We start from the raw sequence: 22,886 nt of genomic DNA on the forward strand, positions 1-22,886 counted from the left end.
ATTTTCATCATATTTCCTGCTTTTTCATGAATAAACGCAAATCATATCAACCTAAATTTACCACTAATATGAAGTACAATGTGTCATGAAAAAACACTAAGATATTATGAAGCATTTCAAATTTATTTTAACATAAAGAAACAATGGTCGAAATTGGAAAATTTTGCCTCATCAGAAGGTGAAAACAAGCTTCAGCGGTAAGGGGTTAAAGACAAAAAAGAGCATTTTCTATTTTGCAAAAAATTCTTGAACCACATGCCCCATTTTGAAGAATTTGACGCAAAAAAAGACAGAGAATACCACAAGCCTAAAATAGAAAAGTGACTTTACTAAATCTCAAATGATAATGCTAACCGTTTATTAATTGTAGATATATTTGAGAAAACAAAGATGCATACCTTTGTAAAATCACTGGCAATGAAGCCTTGTTCAAAGCCGCTAAACATAGTGAGTGGAATAAGAAGACATTGTCGTTTATCTTTGAGATGCTTAAATGCTAAGAGAAGTGTGGAGCCACAGTTAATGTCTTTTTGTTCTCTGTCTCCTTGTATTTGATCCAAAAATATGATTATCAATAATACAGCTAAAACTCCACACCCTTAAAGGGAAACAAAAATATGTAAATTATATTTTATCTCTTGTATATTGCAAGGACATACAACATAGACAACACAAATACACAACCCAAGATTTAAACGCTGAGATTCATGTTCTGATAAGTTTGAATATGCATAATTTTGCTATCACCAAACAAACCTAACATCTATGTCAAGAGCAAATAACAATGAAACATATATTTTACATTTCTCCATCCAGTGTTACATGGATTTGATAGTGTTTTTGAAGAATGTACAGACATTATATATAGTAGAATCATAGAATGTTAGAGTTCAAAGGTACCTCCTGGGTCATCTAGTCCAACCCCCTGCTTAATGCAGGATTCACTAAATCATCCTAGACAGATGTCTGTCCAGCCTCTATTTGAAGACTTCCATTGAAGGAGAACTCTCCACCTTTCGTGGCAGCCTGTTCCACTCATTGATCACCCTAACTGTCAAAAGTTTTTTACTTATATATGTTCTGGCTCCTCCCGTTCAGTTTCATCCCATTGCTTCTATTCTTTCCTTGTGCAAATGAAAAAAAAGATGATCCTTCTACAATGTGACAGCCCTTGAGATATTTGTAGACAGTTATTACGTCTCCTCTCAGTCTTCTTTTTTGCAAGCTAAACATTCCCAAATCCTCTAACCGTTCCTCATAGGACATTGCTTGCAGACCGGTCACCATTCTGGTCGTTCTTCTCTGAACTTGCTCCAGTTTGTTAATGTGTTTTTTAAAATGTGTTGCCCAAAACTGGACACACTATTCCAAAGAGGAATATAGGGGGATAATCGCTTCAAGTCTAGACTATATGCTTCTGTTAATTGTGTTTTCCTTTTTTGCTGTTGCATCACACTGTTGACTCATGTTCAGATTATGATCTATTAGTATACCCAAGTCTTTTTCACATGTGATTTGCTTAGCCCTATTCCTTCCATTCTGTAAATGCGTTTTTCATTTCTCTTGCCCAGATGTAGGACGTTGCATTATCCCTGTTTAAATCCATACTGTTAGTTGCTGCCCACAGTTCCAGTTTATTTAGTTCTTTTTGAATCCTCACTCTCTTCTCTAGTATTAGCTATCCCTGCTAACTTTGTGTCATCAGGAAATTTAATCAGTTTACCCTCAATTCCTTCATCAAAATTACTGATAAAGATGTTGAACAACACAGGGCCCAGGACAGAGCCCTGTGGCACGGTAAGACTCGCACCCAGGCTGGTTGGCGTGATCGGGGATTGTGGCCCCACCAGTCTTACCCTGTAGGGGAGTGGGTAAACAGCTACCTTGGTGTTCACTGAAGCTTCTACTGGTGAGGTCAGGCTTGTGCGGCAGGCATCTACCAGGTACCACTCCAGGGCGGCTTCTGGAAGTAGCAGCTGATCCCCTAGAAAATGGTACCTGGGGCAGCCCGAGGAAATGTCCAACAGATGCAGGCAGGCAGAGTAAGATGACAGGTACCACAGATGCAGACGGGATCGGCTGACAAAGAGATGAGCACTGGACCAGTTGATGTAGAGATGAGCACTGGCAAGTGCAACTGGAGCGGCTGACATTGAGATTAGCACTGGCAGGTGCAATTGGACTGGTTGACGTTGAGGTGAACATTAGCAGGTGCAACTGGACTGGCTGTTATTGAAGTGAGTATACTGGCAGATGAAACAAGACCGGCTGATGTTGAGATGAACTCCAGCAGGTGCAGCAGGACTGGTTCAGACTAGAGGGGCAGGAGAAGTTTTGGGAAGGGCTGGGACACAGGCAGGCACGAGTGGGGTAGAGGGAAGGTTAGGGATCTGTACAGACTAGGAATAGTTTCAGGAAGGACTGGGACACAGACAAATACAACTCGAATAAGGAAATAGATAGGACCCACTTCAGAATGGACAGAGCGTAATCCTGATTGGCTCATGTTGTCACTCCCAAAATCTTCATTGGCTTGTTGTAAACCTTAGGGCTTCATATTTTCCAATTTTCAGGAGATTAATGAAACAGTAAATGATCCCAAATGATGTTTTATAAGCAGCTTGAGCCATAACTTGAGACAATATGGAAGACTATCTCTTAGGCCGGGATCACACATGCGAGAAACTCGGACGAGTCTCGTATGTTAATACCCGGAACTGCCACCGGCGTTCAGGAGCGGAGCGTGCAGCTCCATGTATTGTTATGCGGCCACACGCTCTGCTCCTGAGTGCTGGCGGCAGTGCCAGGTATTAACATGCGAGACTCGTCCGAGTTTCTCACATGTGTGATCCTGGCCTTACACTGCACCTTCAATGCTGATAGTAAAATTACAGTAAAACTATATGGAATTCAGGCTCGGGTTAAGCAAGTGTAGGAAGAATCAACTGATTTTATAGAAAACTCAAAGGATTTTGTTTTGTATTGTCATCCGTTTTCCAAGCATATGCCATCTGTGTATCTGCATTTTCCATCCCTGTGCCATCTGTGTGACATCTGAGTAGCAGCCGTATTTATGCATCAATGTTTTAAAAAGCACAAATCGGATGCTATATATATGGTTTATGAATGCATCATATGGGAACTAATTATTTTTTTCACACCTATAGACTTCAATGGACAAGTCAAGTCTCATCTGAGATGTGGAAGAGACTGGTGCATGCTGCAGTTTTTCATTACACTTCTCATTGACATCAATGGTAAAAGAAAACTGATGAAGACTCATGCATCGTCTGACCCTTAAAAATACTTACTATACATAGGATACATTATTACCATTTTTTTTTATCCAAAAACATACTTGTGAAGAATAAAGGTGAAATACAAAGACATTTAACCTTTCATAACTGTGTAAAACTGTAATAGTTTGTTAATGTATCACTACTTACCGGTATAGGATCCAAGAAGAATGTAGATAACATTGTTAGATGGCCGGCCAGATGTATTGTTTCCAGTTTGAGTGCTAACAGCTGGGCAGTCACCTGCTCCACATATAGTTTGATTTGGCGCATCTAGACCTGAAAACAAGATTTTAAATATTAAGGTTCTTGGCATACTTCAACCTCTCTGAATATACCATATTGCAATATACAGCATGGATGTCAAAGCAGTGATTCTCTGGTTTGGACCAACCTGCATTTTCCAAAATGACCCAATGTGTCTATGCATTACATGGACATCCATTCATTTGATTATTCTAATGAAGCTCTGTCAGTGGTTACATGAAAGCTCTAAAAATGGCAACCACCACATGGTAGGCACTAGTTGCTCTATTAATAAGATCCCAAGGATTGCCCTGGTCTTTACCCTTTAATCCCTGTACAAGGATTTGGACTTACACAGGGAACCCTGGGTTGGAACCATGGCGTCAGTTGCTGGCCGATGGTGCAGACTGGCAGAAGTGGTCAGGTCGCCAGGTCAGAACTAGGAAGGCAGTCAAGGTGCAAAATGAGAAGATGAAAGAATAATCAGGAAATGGGCCTAGGTAAATAACAGGAAAACACTAGAACAATAGGAGCTTTGATCAAGTTGTTTAAACCAGGCAAGTACAGTGGGGAAAATAAGTATTTGATACACTGCCAATTTTTCAAGTTTTCTCAACTACAAAGAATAGAGAGGTCTGTAAATTTTATCGTAGGTACATGTCAACTGTGACACAAAATCTAAAAAAGAAATCCAGAAAATCACATTGTATGATTTTTACATAATTAATTTGCATTTTATTGCTTGAAATAAGTATTTGATACAATAGAAAATCATAATGTAATATTTGGTACAGAAACCTTTGTTTGCAATTACAGAGGTCAGACGTTTCCTGTAGTTCTTGACCAAGTTTGCACACACTGCAGCAAGGATTTTGGCCCACTCCTCCATACAGCTCTTCTCCAGATCTTTTAGGTTTCGAGGCTGTCGCTGGGCAACATTGAGTTTCAGGTATCTCCACAGATTTTCTATTAGGTTCAGGTCTGGAGACTAGCTAGCCCACTCCAGGACTTTGATATGCTGTTTGCGGAGCCACTCCTTAGTTGCCCTGACTGTGTGTTTTAGGTCATCTTCATGCTGGAAGACCCAGCCATGACCCATCTTTAATGCTCTTACTGAGGGAAGGAGGTTGTTATGCAAAATCTCGCTATACATGACCCCATCCATCTTCCCTACAATACGGTGCAATCATCCTCTCCCCTTTGCAGAAAAGCACCCCAAAGTATAATGTTTTCACCACCATGCTTCGCTGTTGGGACGTTGTTCTTGGGGTTGCACTCATCCTTCTTCCTCCAAACATGGCAAGAGTAGTTGATGCCAAAAAGTTCTATTTTGGTCTCATTTGACCACATGACCTTTTCCCGTGCCTCCAATAGATCATCCATCTGGTCATTGGCAAACTTCAAAGGGGCCTGGACATGTGCTGGCATGAGCAGGGAGACCTTGTGTACCCTGAAAGATTTCAATCCATGACGGCGTAGTGTGTTCCTAACAGCAGTGTTTGAGATTTTTGGAATATGTAAAAAAAATGAACATTTAACTTTTTTCACAAAAAATTTACTTCAAATCCAATTTTTTTTATTTTGACAAGGGTAACAAACAGGAAAAAATTGACCCAAACATTTGTTGTGTAATTCCTGCTGAGCATGCCGATGCCCCATATGAGCGATTAAACTACTGTTTGGGCGCACGGCAGGGTTCAGCAAGCTAAGGAGTGTCATTTGACTTTTTGAATGTAAAATTTCCTGGAATCATTAGTGGATGTCATGTCCTGTTTGGAGAACACCTGACGTGCCTAAACAGTGGAAACCTCCCACAAGTGACCCCATTTTGGAAACTAGACCAATCAAGGAATGTATTTAGATGTGTTGTGAGAACCTTGAACCCCCAGGTGCATCACAGACGTTTATACCGTTGAGCTGTGAAAATAAAATCACATTTTCCACACAAAAATGTTATCTTAGTATCAAATTTTGCAATTTCATTAGGGTAACAGGAGAAATTACACCATACAGTTTGTAGTGAAATTTCTCCTGAGTATGCCATTACCCCATATGAGGCAGAACACTACTGTTTTGGAGCACGGCAGTGCTTTGAAGGGGAGGAGTGTTATTTGACTTTTTGAATATAAAATTTCCTAGAATCATTAGTGGACGTCATGTCCAGTTTGGAGAGCCCCTGACGTACCTAAACAGTGGAACCCCCAACAAGTGACTCCATTTTGGAAACTAGACCCCTCAAGGAATGTATTTAGATGTGTGGTGAGCACCTTGAACCCAAAGGTGGTTCACAGATGTTTATAACGTTGAGCCCTGTAAATAATAAAATCACATTTTCCACACAAAAATGTTATTTTAGCCTCAAATTTTGCATTTTCATAAGTGTAACAGGTGAAATTGCACAATACAATTTGTTGTGCAATTTCTCCTGAGTATGCCGATACCCTATATGTGGAGGAATAGTACTTTTGAGGCACAGTGCAAAGCTCAGAATTGAAGAGGCTCCATATTGGACTTCAGATTTTGCTAGAATGGTTTCAGGGTGCCATGTCATATTGGCATAGCCCCTAAGGTGCCAGAACAACAGAAACCCCCTATATGTGAACTCATTTTACAAACTACACTCCCCAATGAATTAATTTAGGGGTGCAGTGATCATATTGACACCACTTGTGCCTCACAGAATTTTATACCATTGAGCAGTCAAGAAAGAATAAATTACATCATTTCTTCCACAAAAATGTTGTTTTTGCCCCAAGTTTTTAATTTTTCTAAGGGCTAGTAGGATTTTTTTTATAACAAACCAAGGTCCATTTTTTCATGAGTGTGCCAATACCCTACATGTAATCGGGAAATATTTTTCAGGCACAGTTCAAAGCTCAGAAAGCAAGGAGTGCCAGATTTCACTGCTATGGTTTGCAGGTGACATGATCCACTGGGAGAGTCCATGAGGTGCCAGAACAGCAGAAACCCCAGAAATGACCCCATTTTACAAACTACACCTCTCAATGAATTCATCTAGGGGTGCAGCTGTAAGAAGAAGGACCGGACCAGGGATACTTGTATTGCGCCGGGCCAGGAACTGTCAGGACTGTCTCCTCTGTTGCCCTGGGTAGAGCTTAGAGAACCGGAACAACCTTTGCACTTAGCAGCAGGGGGCGTGGCTAAGTCTCTGAGGCCACAGCGTGCGCTGGAACAGGGAGATTTGAAGGGAAGGGACAGCCCGCAGGAGACAGGGGTGAGCGCTCCTTCCCTCGAGCATCGGCACAATGTAGGCCCATGCCGGAGCATCCCCGCTGCTGCCAGCATAACTTGTGAGAAAAGACGTGCAGTGTGCCTGCTGATCGTGACTAAGCAAGAAGCTGAGTGCTCCCGGCCCTTGAGTACCACAGGGGTGCGGCTTGAGAGAGACCGAGAGTGGAACTGCTATCAGCACTCTGCTTCCCCAGTATACCTTTGCCGGACCACGTTGGGCTCAGACTGTGCTGTGGCTTCCATCCTTCCAGCCACACTGGTACATGGACTAGGGGCTCAGCGGAAGGTACCAGAGACCAACTGCTGCCGCCAGAAGGCAGACCACCGTTATTTCCAGCACCTACTTAGACAAGCGTTGTGTCAGCCATTGTTGGCACCATCACTGCTTCACAACACCCATGGCCTGAGGATCAGCAGATAGGGTAAGTTAACCCCACAAGAACTGTCTCTACTGTCTTCACTGTTCTTTAACCTTACCCACAATCTCACCATTGAACTATTTTATTCCCTGTTTAACCCTTTACCTCCCTGCATGGAGTATCCCACTGTTGATTAAAACCCAGTTAACCCTTGCTCTGTCTCCTGCCTGCCACTGCATCCCACAACCTGCTCACACAGTGATTATATTGACACAATGGGTGTGTCACAGAATTTTATACCATTGGGCAGTGAAGAAAAAATAACTACATTTTTACGACCAAAATTTTGCTTTAGCCCCAGATTTTACATTTTCACACAAGAAGTGGGTAAAAACGGCACAATAATTTGTACCACAATTTCTACTGAATGTGGCAATACCCCATATATGGCTGTACAGTACTACTAAGCCATGCGGAGAGACTCGGGAGGAATGGAGCGCTATTTGCTTCGTGAAGCACAGATTTTCCTAGATCAGTTTGCGGACTCCATATACAGAGACCCTAATTGCTAGAAGCGCATAATCCGCCCTCAAATGACCTCATTTTGGAAATTATACCCCTTTGGGAATTTATCTTCAAGTGTGTGTGTACTATCAATTTTGACTCCATGAGTATTATCCAGAAACAAGCAGCAATGAATGTTACCGAGTGAACATTACAAACTGCCATTGTAGTAACCAGTATGCTGTAGTGACCAGTATGTTATAGCCATCAGTATGTCATGCCAAGCCTGTGCTTCTGGAGACATGCACCCGTAAGTTAGGCGGGCTCTCATCGCTTCAGAAATGCCAAACATGTGGATGTTATACATGGTTTAGGTACACAGTGGGGCTCGTAAGGGAAAGGCATTTATATTAGTAGGCAGAAAATTTGCTGAATTTCTTTTGGAGGGTGAGGAACCATTTAGCTTTTCCATGTATTTCATAGATTTACACAGAAACCCCAGTGTAAGTGCTCAGCGTAGAGCTCAGGAAAAATGTGTGCCGAGCCTTACTATGATCTTTGGGAGTCAGAGTGAAAAAATCAACAGCAGGTGAATAATTGGTTTTGTCTATTTACAATGTTCCTCATGCAGTATATTTTTCAGTTCGGTGCGATTACAGCGATACCAGATTTATAACAGGTTTTTATGCTTGGCTATGTTTATGTTTGGAGCTGTACGGCAGCTTATTTCTTGCAGGACAAGATAACATTTCCAGCGGTACCATGTTTATTTATATCCTTTTTATCATGTTTTACTCCACTTTTTGTTCAGCAGTATGATGATAAAGCATTGTTTTCTGCCTTGATTTTTATTTTTTTATGGTGTTCACTAAAGGGGTTAACTAGAGGGACAGTTTTATAGGTCAGGTCGTTCTGGACGTGGCAATACCAAATATGTGTACTTTTTTATGCAAATATTTATTTATGGGTACACTAACTTTTGATTTTTTATTATTATATTTTGATTTTTTTTTATATTTTGACAATTATTTAGAAAAAAGTTTTTACTTTTTTTTACTTTTTTACATTGTCCCACTATGGGAATATTTTTTTTTTTCTGGCTGATCGCTTATATAGTATGGGGATGAAGCAGTATCCCCATGCTATGTAAAATGTCAGCTCTGCACTACAAAGAAAGTTGCTGATCATGCACTGTGATGATATCGGGTCACCATGGCTACGATCGGGACCCTGCTTCACGCCACAGAGTCTCCAATCAAAGGGCAGAGAGGTTGTCATCCTTCTACCTGCTACCGGGATGCTGCAATCGCATTCGATCACAGCATTTAGGGGGTTAAAGTGCCGACACTTAATGCCGGGTGTCTACTATAGAAAGCAGGCAAACTTGTTTTGAAAGCATAGAAAATATAGAATTATTTCTGAGTCTTTGGAATAAAGTACATGCATTTGGATGTGAGACAATGTCAGTTGAAAAAAATCAGACTAGCTCCTTGGATCAACATCCCCTTGCAGAAATTAGTGCCCATAACCTGTAATATCATATTTTTCAAGACAGGCATCAAAGGCTTAGTTTGACAAGACCGATCCTTCATAAACCCATGTTTATGTTGGGTCATGAATTTATTCTTATTGAGATAATCCAATATATCATCTCTTAGAAAACCTGCAAGGATTATGCCCACCCAGCTAAATCAGATCTCATACTTTGTACTGAAGAGGGGCGATACCCCGAAACACCATGTCTACAAATTGAGATTCTCATTTGGCCTTTATTCTAAGTCATATTTCAAGGATGATTGCTACTTCTAATAATGGCACAAGAGTTCAAGTCCTCTTCCTCTGAAGAGACAATTTGCTTATTTAAGTTACACCTATGTGGAATTCCTAACAAACAGGCAATCCCCACATGTATTCAGCCTGTCTAGCAGCCGCAAATCATGCAGCTGCGTCGACAAACACTAAATCTCCGAGCACGCCAAAATACTCAGAGATCACCCAAGCATGCTCTGGAAAACCCAAGCAACGAGTATACTCGCTCACCACTAATAAAGACCACTTCTCCATCTGGCTTCTAGACTTTCACTCTGCTGCCATTCTCATCATCATGGGTGACTTCAACATCTCCACTGATACCCCCGAGTCAGCAGCCTTCAAACTCCTGTCACTCACTTCATCCTTTGGTTATATTCATTAGGCCTCCACAGCCACCCAAACAGATGGACATTAGAGTTGAGCGACTTTTGGTTTTTTAGGGTCGAGTTTCGTTTCGTGAAACCCGACTTTTCCAAAAGTCGGGTCGAGCAAGATCGGCCGATTATAGGGAAAAGTCGGGGTCATCCCGAAACACGAAACCCAATGTAAGTCAATGGGGAATAAAAGTCGGCAGTGAGAGGAGGACAGGAAACACACCTACAGTGCCCATTTGAATGCCAAAAGCATCAATTCTTCTTACTTAAGCTTGTCAACCTTAATTAACTTCATAATACAAGTTACGCACTGAAAAATGGGGGTTATTTGGCTAAAGTTGTGGGGGGGGGGTAGGGCTGGCTCCAGGTTTTCATGTGCCCTGGGCGAAAGAGCGCCCCTTTAACACATACCACAACTCGTCATGCTCCGATACGGCAGAGAAATAGCGGTATAGTACAATGAAAAATACTTCACTTTTTACATCTCATGACGAGGCCCATCTATTTCTCCATACAGAATCATTGGTCCCATATAATGTTTGAAACAGTATATGATGAGCTCCACATAATGCTACAGTATATGTTGGTCCCCATGGATGAAGCTCCACTGTCTTATGGGCCCAAATAATGCTCCAAACATAATGGGCCCCATTTCTAATGCTCTAGTGTATAATGGGCCCTGTAAATGCTGCTCCAGTGTCTGATGTCCACCTTTGGAATGTTCCAGTGTATGGTGGGCCCCATCTATCATTCTCCAGATTATAGTGCTCCCCAAAAATTGCTGTCCCAACATTGAAAACAATCAAATAAGTCTCCTCGCTAGGGATTCCCTGTACTAGTCTGGACTCCTCGTCGTCCCCATCTTCCATCTCACTGCACAGTATTTCAACCTTGCAAGTGCTGTGATCCTGAGCAAGCAGGGGGGGCCCACTCATTGGCGACGGCACTGGCACAGGGCCCCTGATAGTACGGTGGTGTGTCTGATGGTGGGTGGGCCGAACCTGCACTTTCATCTGCAGCTTCCTCTTTGTCACCGTGTAAGATGGAACTGTATATGGGAAGGGTAACCTGAGTTTCATCAGGGTCAGATTCAGGCCGGGTAGCGTGCGAGGGGAATGTAGTGGTCTGGGTCAATGTACCAGCAGATTCATCGAGCAGTGGCTGGGCATCAGTGCACTTGTGTCGCCCCCAGGAGTACGGTCACCACAGTGGCATTACCTTCCTCCTAGGGAGTGTGATGTCATGCTTGGGAGCAACGAAGGATCTCTCTAGCAGGTTAACTGATTGGGCGGCGTTATTCCCACGAGTCATGACCCTCCAAACAGCGTTCATGAAGGCAAAGTGTTTGTTTTACGTGGGCAGTATGGTTGCAAAGCTGAACCTTAAAGGAATGTCCAAAAGGGCACCACCAGGAGTGGAGCCTACGGTTAAATTCGACTCCACCTGGGAAACCTCAACCATGCCAGCTACAGAAAAGATGCACACATTGCAAGCTTAATTCCGTTAACGAACGAGACTCCGTCATGCCCCGCGGTCCGAGTCCGGCTTACTAGAGGGACACGTGAGGCTCTGGCACATGAGATTGGCCAATAACTGGTGTGTCATGCCCTTACATGTCCGTGGCTGCATGTGCGCTACACTGAAAAGGCCAGCGTTTGTCGCTTACAGGTGCAGATAACCCGCTGAACAACGTTAGTGATGGAGATCACTGATTACAATTATTACCCGCGAACGATGATTTCCCAGTAAGTGCAGGTCAACCACAGTTCCGGAATTAGGCCTAACCGTCATTCCTGAAAAAATGAAAAACTTACGTGTGCAAACCACAGGTGCTGTAGCTTGCTTAACAGCTCGCCAGCCGTTCTCACGCCCAGTATGGATTACACGTGATTGCACAAAGGTGAGAAAGGGTACCGTATCCCCGGATAACATATATGGATAGCGTACACATTCAAAATATATGTCAATACATCAGGAGGCAGGCTCAGACGGTGTTAGGCCCAGTATGGATTGCACGTGATTGCACAAAGGTGAGAAAGGGTACCGTATCCCCGGATAACATGTATGGATAGCGTACACATTCAAAATATATGTCTATACATCAGGAGACAGGCTCAGACGGTATCAGGCACAGTATGGATTTGACGGCCCAGACTACACAGCGGAGGAGCAGGGAGAGGTAAAGATTGCAAATGCTGGGGCCCTGCCCAAGCAAGGGGGGCCCACTCGTGGGCGTCGGTACTGGCACTGGGCCCCTCATAGTACGGCATGTGTCTGACGGCGGGTGTGCACCACCACCGTCAGAGACACTTGATTGCACTATGAGGGACCCTGTGCCAGTGCCCGCGCCCAAGAGTCGGCCTACCCACCTGTCCAGGGCAACGGCACTCGCACGGTGTTGTGCACTAGGTGGTGACCCCGGCCATGGGGGGGGAGGCAGCAGCACAGTTAGGGAGTTTTAGAAAGTGGCATATGTTGATGTTGGACATTCAGCTGATACAAAAGGCGAAATAGGTCAAGTCCCAGGAAGAGGTGAACCAAAGCAAGCCATTTTTCTGTCACCCTATGTGTAATCAGGGGAAGGTGGGACAAAATCCTTGGAAACCCATGCATGGTTCATTTTAATGAAGGTTAGATCATCCACATTTTGGGTTGACAGACGGGTCCTTTTTTCTGTCAGGATTGATCCAGCTGCACTGAAGACTCTTTCCGATAGCACACTTGCAGCTGGGCAAGCGAGCTCCTGTAAGGCATATTGGGCCAATTCAGGCCAGGTGTCCAGTTTAGCGGCCCAATAGTCAAAGGGGAATGACCTGTGTGGGAGAACATCGATATGGGAGGAAAAGTAGTTTGTAACCATAGTTGACAACTGCTGTCTCCTGTCACTTTCCATCGATGCAGTATTACCAGTTGTGTGAGCGGTACTTGAAAAATCAGTCCACAACATTGTCATGAAACCCCTGTCTCCAACGCCACTTCTGCTGTGTGCACCATGAACACCTCTGCCAAGCTGCCCCCGGCCCATACGGCTCGTGTCAGAACCATCACCGCTGCTGTGTGCTGGGAATGCCTCAAGCAACCGATTTACCAGAGTTGCTTGTTTATTAGCCAATATTAGGTCAAGGTTCTCCTGTGGCATGATGTTTTGTAATTTGCCTTTATAGCGTGGATCCAGGATGCTGGCCAACCAGTAGTCGTCATCGTTCATCATTTTGGCAATGCGGGGGTCCCTTTTTAGGATCTGCAAGGCATAATCTGAGATGTGGGCCAATGTTCCCGGTGTCAATGATGCACTGCGAGTGCTGGTTGGAGGAGCACTTTCTGGCAAATCCACATCCCTCCAGTCACGCACAAACCCTGTACCAGACCTTGCCACGCCAACATTTTCACTTGCCCCATGAGATGCATCCTCCTCCCCTAAGTAATCATCCCCATCATCATCCTCCTCCTCCTCTTCTTCCTCCACCTCGTCCAGGAGAGATCCCTGAGCAGACAATGGCTGAATGTCATCAAGGATTCCCTCCTCCTCTTCCTCCTCATCAACATTGGCTGCAGACGCCTGCTCCTTAAGGTGCGTCAAAGTTTGCATGAGCAGACGCATAAGTGGGATGCTCATGCTTAGGATGGCGTCGTCTGCGCTTTCCAGCCGTGTGCATTCCTCAAAACACTGAAGGACTTTACAGAGGTCTTTCAGCTTCGACCACTGCACACCTGTCAACTCCATGTCTGCTCTCAAAGTGCCTGGCCATGTATCCTCCCACAAATGCATTATGGCCTGCCTCTGCTCGCACAGCCGCTCCACCATGTGCAGGGTGGAGTTCCACCTTGTTGCAATGTCGATAATGAGGCGGTGGTTGGGAAGGTGGAGCAATCGCTGCAGCTTCTGCATACGAACGGAGTGTACAGGCGACCGGCGGATGTGCGCGCACAGTCTTCGCACCTTCTGGAGCAGGGCTGTTAACTCTGGAAAATTTTTGAGGAAGCACTGCACCACCAGGTTCAAGGTGTGAGCCAAGCAAGGTATGTGGCTGAGTTTTGAAAGGGCTATGCTCTGCCACAAAATTACGGCCTTTATCACTAACTACCTTGCCTGCCTCAAGATGTACACTGCCCAGCCATGACTCAGTTTGTCGCTTCAAGTACTCGGCCAGCACCTCGGCGGTGTGTCTGTCGCCCAAACACATCATCTGCAACACAGCCTGCTGACGCTTTCCACTAGCTGCTCGATAGGGGGACACCTCGTGTGCAACAGTGGCAGCTGCAGATGGAGTGCTCGTACGACTGCGCTCTGTGGACGAGCTGTTGCTTCTGGAGGAGGAGGAGGAGGAGGAGGGTCGAACGCCTACAGCCAACTGTTTCCTATACTGTGGGCTAGGCAGCACTGTCCCTCCACCGCTGTCCCCTGTGGACCCTGCATCCACCACATTAACCCAGTGCGCAGTGATGGACACGTAACGGCCCTGGCCATGCCGACTGGACCATGCATCAGTTGTGAGGTGCACCTTTCCACTCACTGACTGCTTGAGTGCATGGACAATGCGGTCTTTTACATGATGGTGGAGGGCTGGGATGGCTTTGCGAGAGAAGAAGTGGCGACTGGGTAGGTCATAGCGTGGTACTGCATAGGCCATGAGTTCGCGGAAAGCTGCGCTTTCCACCAACCGATAGGGCATCATCTCAAACGAGATTAGTTTGGCAATGTGGGCGTTCAAACCCAGTGTACGCGGATGAGAGACTGAGTACTTTCTTGACCTACTCATAGTGTCTGGGAGGGTGAGTTGGACTTGAGAGCTGCATATGGTGGAAGTAGCGGTGGACAGGGCGGACTGAGAGAGGGTTGATGATGGTGATGGAGTTGGTGTTCTTTCTGATGGCCTAGATTCAGTATTTCGATGATATAACAGTGGGATTCCCTGACTGCTGTGGCCTTGCAAAGACACCTCAACATTTGCTGCTGTGCTAACCGGTGGGCTTACAGTGGGGGAAACAATGTAGCGTTGCTGACTACCTTCTTTGTGATCAGTTGCACATGTGGCACTTGAGGTTTGGTGTTGTGTCCACGCTTGCAAGTGCATGGTGGTTAAATGTCTAAGCATGCAACTGGTATTCAAATTTTTCAGATTTTTCCCTCGGCTAAAGGTCTTTGCGCACTTCTTACAGATATCCTTGGCCTGATCATGAGGATTTTGTTCAAAAAAGTGCCACACTGCACTCTTCCTACTTTGGCAGACATTTTGCGGCCTAGCACGCTGTGATCTTTTGACCCTCTGGACAAGCTGTCCAGCAACTCTTTTGATTTTTGGAACCTGTCTTTGGAGTGCTCCGGGCCTGCCAGATAACAGCTGTTGCGATGTCGATGTCTGCTGTGGATGCTCCTCATCTGAGCTATTGGAAGCAGCACCCTCTTCCCCCAATGGATGCCAATCTGGGTCAACAACTGGGTCATCCATCACCTCCTCTTCAATATCATGTGCACCTTCCTCTGTGTCACCGTGTATGGTGGTATAGTGTGCGGGAAGGGGCACCTGAGTCTCATCAGGGTCAGAATCTGGCTCTGTACACTGCGAGGACAATGTAGTGCTCTGAGTGAATGTACCAGCAGAATCATCTATCAGCGGCTGTGCATCAGTGCACTCCATGTCAGATTCATCTTGGCCTGGGTAATTCACCATTTCACTTGATAATCCAGGCATGGTATGTGAAAACAGCTCAATGGAGTAATCAGTAGTATGGCCTGCGTCATCCTTCAATCTTGGTTGGGGTGAAGGACACAAGGAAAGGTGTGGTTCATGAACATGAGCCTCCAATGACGACTCAGTGCTTTTACTTTTTACAACTTCAGACGAGGAGGCGATAGAGCTGGAGGCTGAGTCAGCAATGTAAGACAAAACTTTTTCCTGATGCTCTGGCTTTAAAAGCGGTTTGCCAACTCCTAGAAAACTAAGCCTTCGAAGCCTTATGGAGCCAGACAATGACGCAGGCTCAACACCTCCTGCATTCAGTCCTATTTTGCTCTTGCCACTACCATCAGATCCACCACCAACACCATCATTACCAGCTGCCAACCCCCGCCCAATTCCACGGCCTCTTCCACCAGCCTTCCTCATTTTTTGTAGAAATGTAGACAAAATCCAACAAACTATATAGTAATGTAAAACAAGGTACAAGGTGTCTATAGGACAGGGGAGATTTTGAATTTCTGCACACACTTGTGGACACTGGACACTTATGGATTGTGTGAGGCCCACTGAATATCACAGCGCTATGTCACAGGCTCGATGGCACAGGTGTGAAAAAAGTGACTACAGGATAAGGGAGATTTTGAATTTCTGCACACACTAGTGGACACTGGACACTTTTGGATTGTGTGAGGCCCACTGAATATCAGAGCGCTATGTCACAGGCTCGATGGCACAGGTGTGATAAAAGTGACTACAGGATAAGGGAGATTTTGAATTTCTGCACACACTAGTGGATACTGGACACTTTTGGATTGTGTGAGGCCCACTGAATATCAGAGCGCTATGTCACAGGCTCGATGGCACAGGTGTGAAAAAAGTGACTACAGGATAAGGGAGATTTTGAATTTCTGCACACACTAGTGGACACTGGACACTTTTGGATTGTGTGAGGCCCACTGAATATCAGAGCGATATGTCACAGGCTCGATGGCACAGGTGTGAAAAAAGTGACTACAGGATCACAGAGATTTTGAATTTCTGCACACACTAGTGGACACTGGACACTTTTGGATTGTGTGAGGCCCACTGAATATCAGAGCGCTATGTCACAGGCTCGATGGCACAGGTGTGAAAAAAGTGGCTACAGGATAAGGGAGATTTTGAATTTCTGCACACACTAGTGGACACTGGACACTTTTGGATTGTGTGAGGCCCACTGAATATCAGAGCGCTATGTCACAGGCTCGATGGCACAGGTGTGAAAAAAGTGACTACAGGATAAGGGAGATATTGATTTTCTGCACACACTAGTGGACACTGGACACTTTTGGATTGTGTGAGGCCCACTGAATATCAGAGCGCTATGTCACAGGCTCGATGGCACAGGTGTGAAAAAAGTGACTACAGGATCACAGAGATTTTGAATTTCTGCACACACTAGTGGACACTGGACACTTTTGGATTGTGTGAGGCCCACTGAATATCAGAGCGCTATGTCACAGGCTCGATGGCACAGGTGTGAAAAAAGTGACTACAGGATCACAGAGATTTTGAATTTCTGCACACACTAGTGGACACTGGACACTTTTGGATTGTGTGAGGCCCACTGAATATCAGAGCGCTATGTCACAGGCTCAATGGCACAGGTGTGAAAAAAGTGACTACAGGATAAGGGAGATTTTGAATTTCTGCACACACTAGTGGACACTGGACACTTTTGGATTGTGTGAGGCCCACTGAATATCAGAGCGCTATGTCACAGGCTCAATGGCACAGGTGTGAAACAAGTGACTACAGGATAAGGGAGATTTTGAATTTCTGCACACACTAGTGGACACTGGACACTTTTGGATTGTGTGAGGCCCACTGAATATCAGAGCGCTATGTCACAGGCTCGATGGCACAGGTGTGAAAAAAGTGACTACAGGATAAGGGAGATTTTGAATTTCTGCACACACTAGTGGATACTGGACACTTTTGGATTGTGTGAGGCCCACTGAATATCAGAGCGCTATGTCACAGGTTCGATGGCACAGGTGTGAAAAAAGTGACTACAGGATCACAGAGATTTTGAATTTCTGCACACACTTGTGGACACTGGACACTTATGGATTGTGTGAGGCCCACTGAATATCACAGCGCTATGTCACAGGCTCGATGGCACAGGTGTGAAAAAAGTGACTACAGGATAAGGGAGATTTTGAATTTCTGCACACACTAGTGGACACTGGACACTTTTGGATTGTGTGAGGCCCACTGAATATCAGAGCGCTATGTCACAGGCTCGATGGCACAGGTGTGATAAAAGTGACTACAGGATAAGGGAGATTTTGAATTTCTGCACACACTAGTGGATACTGGACACTTTTGGATTGTGTGAGGCCCACTGAATATCAGAGCGCTATGTCACAGGCTCGATGGCACAGGTGTGAAAAAAGTGACTACAGGATAAGGGAGATTTTGAATTTCTGCACACACTAGTGGACACTGGACACTTTTGGATTGTGTGAGGCCCACTGAATATCAGAGCGATATGTCACAGGCTCGATGGCACAGGTGTGAAAAAAGTGACTACAGGATCACAGAGATTTTGAATTTCTGCACACACTAGTGGACACTGGACACTTTTGGATTGTGTGAGGCCCACTGAATATCAGAGCGCTATGTCACAGGCTCGATGGCACAGGTGTGAAAAAAGTGGCTACAGGATAAGGGAGATTTTGAATTTCTGCACACACTAGTGGACACTGGACACTTTTGGATTGTGTGAGGCCCACTGAATATCAGAGCGCTATGTCACAGGCTCGATGGCACAGGTGTGAAAAAAGTGACTACAGGATAAGGGAGATATTGATTTTCTGCACACACTAGTGGACACTGGACACTTTTGGATTGTGTGAGGCCCACTGAATATCAGAGCGCTATGTCACAGGCTCGATGGCACAGGTGTGAAAAAAGTGACTACAGGATCACAGAGATTTTGAATTTCTGCACACACTAGTGGACACTGGACACTTTTGGATTGTGTGAGGCCAACTGAATATCAGAGCGCTATGTCACAGGCTCGATGGCACAGGTGTGAAAAAAGTGACTACAGGATCACAGAGATTTTGAATTTCTGCACACACTAGTGGACACTGGACACTTTTGGATTGTGTGAGGCCCACTGAATATCAGAGCGCTATGTCACAGGCTCAATGGCACAGGTGTGAAAAAAGTGACTACAGGATAAGGGAGATTTTGAATTTCTGCACACACTAGTGGACACTGGACACTTTTGGATTGTGTGAGGCCCACTGAATATCAGAGCGTTATGTCACAGGCTCAATGGCACAGGTGTGAAACAAGTGACTACAGGATAAGGGAGATTTTGAATTTCTGCACACACTAGTGGACACTGGACACTTTTGGATTGTGTGAGGCCCACTGAATATCAGAGCGCTATGTCACAGGCTCGATGGCACAGGTGTGAAAAAAGTGACTACAGGATAAGGGAGATTTTGAATTTCTGCACACACTAGTGGATACTGGACACTTTTGGATTGTGTGAGGCCCACTGAATATCAGAGCGCTATGTCACAGGTTCGATGGCACAGGTGTGAAAAAAGTGACTACAGGATCACAGAGATTTTGAATTTCTGCACACACTTGTGGACACTGGACACTTATGGATTGTGTGAGGCCCACTGAATGTCAGAGCGCTATGTCACAGGCTCGATGGCACAGGTGTGAAAAAAGTGACTACAGGATAAGGGAGATTTTGAATTTCTGCACACACTAGTGGACACTAGACATTTTTGGATTGTGTGAGGCCCACTGAATATCAGAGCGCTATGTCACAGGCTCGATGGCACAGGTGTGAAAAAAGTGACTACAGGATAAGGGAGATTTTGAATTTCTGCACACACTAGTGGACACTGGACACTTTTGGATTGTGTGAGGCCCACTGAATATCAGAGCGCTATGTCACAGGCTCGATGGCACAGGTGTGAAAAAAGTGACTACAGGATAAGGGAGATTTTGAATTTCTGCACACACTAGTGGACACTGGACACTTTTGGATTGTGTGAGGCCCACTGAATATCAGAGCGCTATGTCACAGGCTCGATGGCACAGGTGTGAAAAAAGTGACTACAGGATAAGGGAGATTTTGAATTTCTGCACACACTAGTGGACACTGGACACTTTTGGATTGTGTGAGGCCCACTGAATATCAGAGCGCTATGTCACAGGCTCGATGGCACAGGTGTGAAAAAAGTGACTACATAATCACAGAGATTTTGAATTTCTGCACACACTTGTGGACACTGGACACTTATGGATTGTGTGAGGCCCACTGAATATCACAGAACTATGTCTCAGGCTCGATGGCACAGGTGTGAAAAAAGTGACTACAGGATCACAGAGATTTTGAATTTCTGCACACACTTGTGGACACTGGACACTTATGGATTGTGTGAGGCCCACTGAATATCACAGCGCTAAGTCACAGGCTCGATGGCACAGGTGTGAAAAAAGTGACTACAGGATAAGGGAGATTTTGAATTTCTGCACACACTAGTGGACACTGGACACTTTTGGATTGTGTGAGGCCCACTGAATATCAGAGCGCTATGTCACAGGCAGAAATTTGGTAGTGTATAACAAACTACAAGGTGTATGTAGAATTGGGCAGAATAGGAATCTCCCTAGAGTGTAGGTCTGTAAGAACGGAACAAGTCCTCCACTTATCCTTCCACAGTGACACACAGATAGCTTCACTGTGGCCGTGATAACAGCCGTTACACGGTACTGAGAGGAGCGTGCACGTACACGGCTGTCCAGTGTACGTAAAATTGTCAAGCTCCGTGTTTTTTAAGTATACGGACTGACACACGCTGTCTCTCTATAGTTTTGAATGTGATCAAACAGCAAATATATTTAACTGTTTGAAAGCTAGACAAAACTAGTAGGTGCAGGTCTGTAAGAACGGAACATGTCCTCGACTTATTCTCACAGAGTGACACACAGATAGCTTCACTGTGGCCGTGATAACAGCCGTTACACGGTACTGAGAGGAGCGTGCACGTACACGGCTGTCCGGTGTACGTAAAATTGTCAAGCTCCGTGTTTTTTAAGTATATGGACTGACACACGCTGTCTCTCTATAGTTTTGAATGTGATCAAACAGCAAATATATTTAACTGTTTGAAAGCTAGACAAAACTAGTAGGTGCAGGTCTGTAAGAACGGAACATGTCCTCGACTTATTCTCACAGAGTGACACACAGATAGCTTCACTGTGACTGTGATAACAGCTGTTACACGGTACTGTGTGAGGAGCGTACACCGCTGTATGGTGTGAAAAAATGCACGCTCAGTACCTCAGCAGGACAAAAAAAAAAATTGGGATTGCTTTTAAAAAAGCAGTTTGCAGAGCAGTGCGTAAACAGCAATGCAGCTGTCAGGAAGCCTTAGAAGGCAGCCTAACAACCAAAACCGCTGATCCACCACAATATAGCCTCCCCTTGCACTGCACACACAGTGACTGGTGTGTTGTACAGGCAAAATCGCTAGCAGCAGAAGCAGTTTTTTTTTCTTCTTCCCTGCCTAACGCTCTCCCTACAGAATCAGCAGCAGCAACCTCTCCCTATGCTAAGATCGGCAGAAGTAAGATGGCGGTCGGCGTGCACACCCTTTTATAACCCCTGTGACGCCCACCAAAGCAAGCCAATCACTTGCATGCCCTTCTGAAAGATGGTGGTGACCCCTGCCTATATCATCACGTTGCCCACAGTGTCCGTGGATCCTGATTGGCTGAAAAAGAGCGCAAAACAAACTTTTGAAATGCGACTTTGGGGCGTAAGTCGCCGACCTCGTGGCCGACCTCATCCTAGGGTCGGGTTTCGTTTCATGAAACCCGACTTTGCCAAAAGTCGGCGACTTTTGAAATTTGTCGACCCGTTTCGCTCAACTCTAATGGACATACATCAGACCTTATCTTCACCTGCTTTTGCTCACTATCTAACCTCACAACCTCATCCTATTTGACCACCATCTACTCACTTTCTCATCCCTGTCCTCCTCACCTGCCCCTCATGTCTAATAACTAGCACACCCAGGCAGAAACCTTGTACATCTAGACACTCACACACTCTCTGACTCTATTCTATTACAGTCTTCCGTATCTTCACTGCATAACAAAGACAATGTGTTAGGAGTGGCGGAAGGCACTAAGCAAAAAATATAAATAAAGTGCCTTCGCCACTCGGGGTCCACTGTGCGGTAGCTGGAGAAACCGCAGCTAGATGAGGACAGAGCACAATGGCGGTAGTGTGCACGGGGTTTAACGTCACCCAGGTGCACAGGGAAAGCTCTGTTAAATCACAGAGCTATGACACCAAACACAATAACTCTGAGCCTGTTAGTGTCACAGGTGCACAGAGTGACTAACACGGTATTGCAGTCACAGGAGTAGCCCCCGAATGGTGGGACTACGTCCGTCTAGACTTACCATAGCTAGTAGTGTAACAAGTGTTGCAACCGCAAACGCAACAAGGAAGCTGCTACTGCAGCGCGGCGTGGCTAATGCCGCAAGGTGACACCGCTGGAAAACGCAGGCGCGATGTCAGAGGCTAGCAAGTGTGCCTGGAGCAATGGCACGCTGGCGCTGGTACTGGCTCTAACTCAATCGCTCACACATTCGTAGTATCAAAGGAATGGGGTTTCAAATGAGTCATTCACCAGATCATGCATCCATCAACATACACACTGCAGCAAATATGACTATACTAGCGCATATGGAACAGCCATGCGCGCTTTTTATAGCAAACGGGACCTTCCAAAGACCTCCAGATCTCTGAGCTGAGCCAATGGAATCTGGAGCAGGACCTGAGCACCTGACTCCTGAGCTCCAATTGGCGATTGTCCCATGAGCATGCTCAGAAGAAGGGACGAAGGACTTAGCCTCCGGAGAGAGTTGCTGTAAAGCAATCTCCTCTGCAGTCTCTTTTGCATTAGACAAAGAGCAGGAGACTGCAGCATGTGAGGGTCTAGATTCCTGCCTAGTAATGGCCGAAATCTGACTCCTAACACAATGCCACTGTCTTCTACAGCACCACTCTCATCAGCTATTGACGCCCTTACCCATGTTGCACATGGCAGAGTGCTAAGAATCAGTAGACAATGTTGGCACAACAAACTGACTAAAAAGCCTAGGCAAGTGTCCAGGGCTGCTGAACAATACTGGAAGAGAAGGCACTTACTGGAAGATCTCACCACATTCAAACAAGCAACTTTCTCATTCAAGTCAGCCCTCACCTCTGCTACAGTTATTCAACACTTTTAACTCTCTCCTCCATCCACCACTGCCCCCTCCAACCTC

The 22,886-nt window shown here is 45.3% G+C and overlaps 1 protein-coding gene across 1 annotated transcript in view; it reads right to left on the reverse strand.

Annotated features, from left to right (window-relative positions):
- Positions 1-22,886, reverse strand: part of LOC141072933 (protein unc-93 homolog A-like) — a 91,022-nt gene that overhangs the window by 18,642 nt on the left and 49,494 nt on the right. Inside the window, exons 6-7 of the mRNA XM_073560205.1 lie at positions 3,447-3,575; positions 399-598 (exon numbers count right to left, since the gene is read on the reverse strand). Coding sequence (XP_073416306.1) covers positions 399-598; positions 3,447-3,575 — 329 coding nt within the window. The remainder of the gene's footprint in view (positions 1-398; positions 599-3,446; positions 3,576-22,886) is intronic.

The sequence above is a fragment of the Dendrobates tinctorius genome, unplaced genomic scaffold, assembly GCF_039654945.1.
Source record: "Dendrobates tinctorius isolate UK_male_01 unplaced genomic scaffold, ASM3965494v1 ptg000293l, whole genome shotgun sequence".
Taxonomy (NCBI): domain Eukaryota; kingdom Metazoa; phylum Chordata; class Amphibia; order Anura; family Dendrobatidae; genus Dendrobates; species Dendrobates tinctorius.